Raw genomic sequence first — 6938 nt, forward strand, 5'->3', positions numbered from 1 at the left:
CAGTTGAACTCTTCGCTAAGTGTATCTGACCGTGTTGTGTAGCAGTGCTTTGCTTCCCTGGTGTCACTTCTGCAGCCAGTGACCACCTGTTTGGAGACAACACAGTGTTAAAAGCTCTTCCAGAAGAGTTTCTTTTGTTTGCTGAGTGCAGAAGCTTCAGTCTAAAGATGATCTGGACTGAAACAACACAGGAGGAACATGGACGTGTCACTCTGCCTCGTCTCCTGGGGCCAAAAACGCCGTCCCCGGTAAACTTAAAGAGAGCGTGCTGAAATACTCAATAAAATAAATCATAAATACAAACATAGACATTAAAAACTGGGCTTTATTGTTACAATTCTTTAGAAAATCCTGTCAAATATCAGCGGTTTAAGTACTTTTCCTTTATTTGCAGGAGAATGAAACGGTCACAGTGGAAATAAAGATGATTTTTCATGGTTTCACCATAAAAAAAAATGTACACACAAGAAAAACAAAGACGGGGACAGAACAAGACCAGATCACACACACACACACACTCACACGCACACACACACACACACACACACACACACACACACACACACACACACAAAGGTACCGGAACACAACATTACTGTTTTTAAGTCCATGTCATGATTTAATAAAATGGTCCAACCTTATTTTAAATGGTTCTGTTTGTATGTTATCAACCATTTGCATTTGTGAATGATGCATTTCCTCATATAAAACTATAAAAAAGCTTCTAAATTCACAGTTTTCTTACACTTAAACACTATTTTTGATACAGTCTGTACTTTAAAAACATAAACATTCATAAAATAAGTGGCAGAATAATGTGAATTTCTTTATTTTCCACCCCATCGACGTCGTGTCTGAACCTGGAACCGAGTTTTCAGGGTAATATAAACTTTATTTAACCTAATTTGCATATTTATATTATATATATATTTAACACAAACACGTGCAGCAGAGCCGTATAAGTACATTTGTTATTGTTGCAGGGTCATATAAACTTTATTTAACCTCATTTGCATATTTATATATATATATATATATATATATATATAATAAAAACACCTGTAACAGGACTGTAATGTCATATATCAGCTGTATAAGTACATGTGTTATTGTTGCAGGGTAATATAAACTTGATTTAACCTCATTTGCATATTTATATTATATATATTTAACACAAACACGTGACGCAGAGCTGTATAAGTACACGTGTTATTGTTGCAGGGTAATATAAACTTTATTAAACCTCATTTGCATATTTATATTATATATATATTTAACACAAACACCTGTAGCAGAGCCGTATTAGTGCATGTGTTACTGTTGCAGGGTCATATTTAAAAACGGTCCCAGGTTTTCCAACAGAGTGACGCATCTTCTCAGCCCTGCGGCGTCACTTCCGGGTCAGGCCCCGACCCCGGGCACCTGTGCAGCCGCGCACCTGAGCCGCAGCAGTCACCATGAGTCTGCCGGACTACAAGTCCTCCGGGAAACCCTCCGCGCCCGTCAACCCGGTAAGAGCGCGCGGCTTTATGGAAACGATGATGATGTCATGATTTTAATATTTATGAATATTTAATGAACCTGAGGGACTGAGCATGCGCACTGAGACTCTCCCACCTGTCTGCACTGGGAGACACATACAGCATGTTCACTGTGTGTGTGTGTGTGTGTGTGTGTGTGTGTGTGTGTGTGTGTGTGTGTGTGTGTGTGTGTGTGTGTGTGTGTGTGTGTGTGTGTGTGTGTGTGTGTGTGTGTGTGTGTGTGTGTGTGTGTGTGTGTGTGTGTGTGTGTGTGTGTGTGTGTGTTAGAGAGAGAGAACAGACAGACAGACTGTTTAACAGTCACACAGTTTAACAGACAGACAGTTTAACAGTCAGACAGACAGTTTAACAGACAGACAGTTTAATAGTCAGACAGTTTAACAGTCAGACAGTTTAAAAGTCAGACAGTTTAACAGTCAGACAGTTTAATAGTCAGACAGTTTAACAGTCACACAGTTTAACAGACAGACAGTTTAACAGTCAGACAGACAGTTTAACAGACAGACAGTTTAATAGTCAGACAGTTTAACAGTCAGACAGTTTAACAGTCAGACAGTTTAACAGTCAGACAGTTTAACAGTCAGACAGTTTAACAGTCAGACAGCAGAGGTATGTGGTTCTTATCTACCTGATGAAGTCAATGTTGACTCAGGCTGACGCCCTGTGTGTGTGTGTGTGTGTGTGTGTGTGTGTGTGTGTGTGTGTGTGTGTGTGTGTCTGTCTGTCTGTGTGTGTGTGTGTGTGTGTGTGTGTGTGTGTAACACAGAATTCAGTCACTATTGGACCGCAGGACCACGCTCTAGAATGAGTCATTTTAGTTATTCATTTATTTTTTTGTAGGTCAATTTATTTATTTTATTCATTTATTTTTGGTCACTTCTTGTGGTCACTTTATTTATTTATTTGTGTGTGTGTGTGTGTGTGTGTGTGTGTGTGTGTGTGTGTGTGTGTGTGTGTGTGTGTGTGTGTGTGTGTGTGTGTGTGTGTGAGAAAAACTGTTAGCCTAGCTTAGCACAAAGTCTGGAAACAGAGGGAAACTGTCGTCTGCCACTTCACTAAACAAGGAAGTGCTCTGTGTTATATTTCTAACCTTTTATAAACCTGTGACACCAGTCTGAGAGGCTGCACACGGACACAAAGTCACAGACAGGAAGCTCTAAAGGAAACAGAAGAAGGGCGTGGAGTCAGTCACCAGCATGTCCATGAAACGGCCTCAGCATCTTTACTCCAGGTCGAGTTCAGGCTGAACACGGGTGCACATTAACAGCAGGGTTACAGGGGGTCCTGGGTCCTGTTGATGATGATGATGATGATGATGATGATGATGCTGATGGGATAATCCTGCAGGTGTGGCGTCGCCCCGGACGATGAGTGAGACATAACACTCCTGAGCTCAGCCCGCAGGAGGAGAATGTCTCCTGAGTGAACGTCAGGAGCGTTTAAAGTGGCGTCCTGACGTGAACTCGTCCAAAGGAAGGAGCCCGTCGCTGCTTTGTTGTGTGTGTAGGGACTCTTCTCACGCTGCTGCAGAGGTTTTAGTGGCGTCATGACCGGCTCAAAAAGCCATGACAACAGATAGTGAGACGGGGAGGAGCGCAACCATTAACAATATGCATTTAAATAAAGTACATCAATCATAATAATGCTATGAGGTGTGAACGTATGGTTATCAGTGTGTCTGCCGAGGAGTGCGAAGTGTTGTGAAGTGTAAAAACCAGGCCACAGCCAACAAAACAAGACAATTGCTCCTTTAAAGGATCCTTAGGGCGCACTCAAACTGTCCATCTGTGCCGTGCCAAAGCACGTTTCACGGCTAAAGCCTAGTTCCTTTGACCAGTGTGAGTGCAACCGTACCACGTCTAGGAGCGGCACGCTTGGGAGAGGTGGGCTTTAGTAAAGCACGTTTGCACGTGTACGAGCACGAGCGTGCACACGTGTACGAGCACGAGGCCTACGGCGGTTCTGAGGTCATTTCCTGTGCGCCTGTTGGGACGTAGAGAAAAGAAGGAGGGACCATGCGCGGACATTTCAAACAATGGCGGTGAAAGGTTCACGTTGGTGTGATGCGGAGGTGGAGTGTTTACTGCAGATTTGGTCGATGAAAAGATTCAAAAACAGTCGACAAGACGCACAAAAACTCCGAGGTCTACGGAAAGATCTGGAAACAAAGCCACGCATTGCCATGACGTCATCAATGCGTGTGACGTGTTACGGCGTGATGACGTATAGGCAGCAAGAAGCATTCTCCGAGGCCCAGGTAGTGTGAGTACAAACGGGCCTGGAGGGGGGGACAAGGACCCTAAAGCACGGGGCACGGGACGGAGGCACAGTGGGAGGGCGCCCCTAGTTGCAGCTCTTACCTGGAGGTTACAGAGAGAAGAGATCAGTTAAAACCCTCACACTCTGTAAGCTGCAGTCTGATCAGCTGTTGTGATGATCTCCCCCCTCAGGCCTCTCCGGTGGTGCAGTTAAATGTGGGCGGTCACTTGTTCAGCACCTCTCTGAGCACGCTCAGGAAACAGCCCGACTCCAGGCTGGCCGAGCTCTTCAGCAGACCCAACAAGCTGTGCATGGACGCGCAGGGACGCTACTTCATCGACCGCGACGGTTCACACTTCGGAGCCGTGCTGGAGTTCCTGAGATCGGACTGGCTGCCCACGGACAACATCCAAGAGGTTAGAGTCCGTCGTCAGCGCTCACCGATGCAAACACGTGACAGGATTCATCACAGGCCACCGTGTGTGTGTGTGTGTGTGTGTGTGTGTGTGTGTGTGTGTGTGTGTGTGTGTGTGTGTGTGTGTGTGTGTGTGCAGGTTCACAGGGAGGCGCTGTACTACAACATCAAACCGCTGATTAAGCGTTTGGAGGAGACTCCTCAGCTGTTCGGAGAGCTGGTGGGACGGCAGCAGTTCCTCTCCAGAGTCCCACACTACAAAGAGAACATCGAGGTCAGCGGCTCCGTCTCTGATGCCTTTTGTGTTGATGTTTAAGTTTCTACATGTGACTCTTTTCTTTTTCTGTAACGAGTGGACAGCACAAAGAACGGCAACTGTAAAATCTAAAGAAATCAGAGTTCAAAGTGTATCCATGGATGGATATTGAACGGAGCGACTGGTCACAGGCCCCGGGCCCTGACTCATGAAATGTTGCTGAAAAAGCACAAAATGATCAGAAATGTAAACATAAATTTCAAATGACCCGGAATGAGCACAAAAAGATGTAAAGTTACTAAAAAAGAAGATGCAAAACAATCCCAGAGATGCAAAATGAAACGATCACCAAGAGACTCTAAATGACTGAAAACCGATACAAAACCATCAAATACGTAAATATAAGACCCTAAACCACCACAAAAAGATGCAAAACCACCAACAAGCGACACAAAATGACCACAAAGACACCAAACAGTTGAACATAGATGCAAACCATCACAAAAACATGCAAAACTACTCAAAATAGACACAAAATGTAAACACAAAGATTTCAAAAGACCCAAAAGGTCTAAAAATAGATGCAAATCGACCACAAAGAGACTGGAAATGACTGAAAACAGGTCAAAAATCTACACATAAAGATCACAAAAGACCCCAAATGACTCCAAAGAGACGCAAAAACACCTGAGAACAGTTGCAAAACTACCACAAAAAGATGCAAAATGACTAAAAATAGATGCAAAACCACCACAAAAAGATGCAAAATTACTAAAAATAGATGCAAAACCACCACAAAAAGATGCAAAATGACTAAAAATAGATGCAAAACCACCACAAAAAGATGCAAAATGACTAAAAATAGATGCAAAACCACCACAAAAAGATGCAAAATGACTAAAAATAGATGCAAAACCACCACAAAAAGATTCAAAATGACTTAAAATAAATGCAAAACCACCACAAAAAGATGCAAAATGACTAAAAATAGATGCAAAACCACCAACAAGCGACACAAAATGACCACAAAGACGCACAAAACAGCTGATAATAGATGCAAACCAGCACAAAAAGATGCCAAACAACCAACAATAGACAGAAAACGTACACACAAAGATTTCCAAAGACCCAAAATGACTGAAAATAGATGCAAAAATATTAACAAGGGACACAAAGCAGCCACAAGAGCAAACAGATGAGCTGCAAATAGATGCAAATCCACCACAAAGAGACTGGAAATGACTGAAAACAGGTCAAAAACATACACATAAAGATTACAAAAGACACAAAATGACTCCAAAGAGACATAGAACAGCTGAAAATAGATGCAAACCATCACAAAAACATGCAAAACAACCAACAATAGACACAAAACATACACATAAAGATTTCAAAAGACCCAAAATGAACACAAAGACGCACAAAACAGCTGAAAATAGATGCAAAATAACCACAAAAAGATGCAAAACAACCGACAAAAGACACAAAACGACCACAAAGAGACTCAAAATGACTGAAAACAGGTCAAAAATCTACATTTAAAGATTACGAAAGACACAAAATGACTCCAAAGAGACGCACAAACGGCCTGAGGACAGTTTCAAACCTTCACTCAAAGATGGAAAACAAACAAATGTTCTCAGTTTTCACCCACAGACGTTTAATGAACTCGGTCTTTTCACTTCCCCCTCCAGGTGCTGATCCGTATCGCCAGAGCCGAGGCCATCGCCGCGCGCCGCTCCACCATCATGATCTGCGTGCTGCGGACGGAGGAGGATCTGGGTTGCTACGACAACGCCATCGGCAGCCTGGAGGCGGACAAGGAGTCCGTGGTGACGTTCGGGCCCTGGAAGGCCGCCCTGTCCGCCGAGGACCTGCTGCACTGCGTCAAGACGGACATCCAGGGCCAGGGCTACAGGGTGAGCATCGAACCGCACGTCATGGAGAAGAGCTTCCTGTCCAGGAGCTACGACTACTTCCACAAACTGGTGTTCACGTGGTGGTGACGGGAGTCGTTTCGGACACGAGGGGGCAGTGAGACGTGCGCGTAATGATGCTTTTTATACCCTCGCTTTCTTAAAACAGAGACTTTTTATCTTCTGATTCATTTAAGACGCTTATTAATCTGAATATTGTTTCTTATCCTGTGTGATGTCACTGAAATCTGCGGCTCAATCTTTAATAAACGACAACTATACCTTTAAAAATGATTATTTTTAATTGATCAGGCATCTTTTAAAGTGTCCCGTGGTCTTTTTCTGCACTTACATCCATCAAGTAAGCCAACGCAGAGATCACAGGAGAGATGCTAACAGCCGGGCGTTGCTAACAGGGATTAGCTCGTGGCAGCACGGTGAAGGCATTCAAAGGTCTTTTTTAACCACTTATGCTGCTGAAAATAACAGCAAACCTCTGCAGCAGCATGAGAAGAGTCCCTACACACAACAAAGCACCAATGGGCTCCTTC

The 6938-nt window shown here is 43.7% G+C and overlaps 1 protein-coding gene across 1 annotated transcript; it reads left to right on the plus strand.

The window, feature by feature from the left end:
- Positions 1-1434: 1434 nt before the first annotated feature.
- On the plus strand, positions 1435-6580 carry kctd14 (potassium channel tetramerization domain containing 14). Its single transcript, XM_083914070.1, has 4 exons — positions 1435-1511; positions 3992-4216; positions 4355-4489; positions 6166-6580. Exons 1-4 carry the CDS (start codon positions 1458-1460, stop codon positions 6475-6477), a joined length of 726 nt encoding a protein of 241 aa, XP_083770196.1. The 5' UTR covers positions 1435-1457; the 3' UTR covers positions 6478-6580.
- The last annotated feature ends 358 nt before the right edge of the window (positions 6581-6938 follow it).

The sequence above is a fragment of the Echiichthys vipera genome (assembly GCF_963691815.1).
Source record: "Echiichthys vipera genome assembly, chromosome: 5".
In the NCBI taxonomy this organism is placed as follows: domain Eukaryota; kingdom Metazoa; phylum Chordata; class Actinopteri; order Perciformes; family Trachinidae; genus Echiichthys; species Echiichthys vipera.

Bases quoted from the DNA above. Each gene is read 5' to 3' on its own strand.
- kctd14 (XM_083914070.1), top strand. From the start codon at position 1,458: ATGAGTCTGCCGGACTACAAGTCCTCCGGGAAACCCTCCGCGCCCGTC. The intron at 4,217-4,354 runs GTTAGAGTCCGT...GTGTGTGTGCAG, and splicing joins CCACGGACAACATCCAAGAG to GTTCACAGGGAGGCGCTGTA. The intron at 4,490-6,165 runs GTCAGCGGCTCC...TTCCCCCTCCAG, and splicing joins ACTACAAAGAGAACATCGAG to GTGCTGATCCGTATCGCCAG.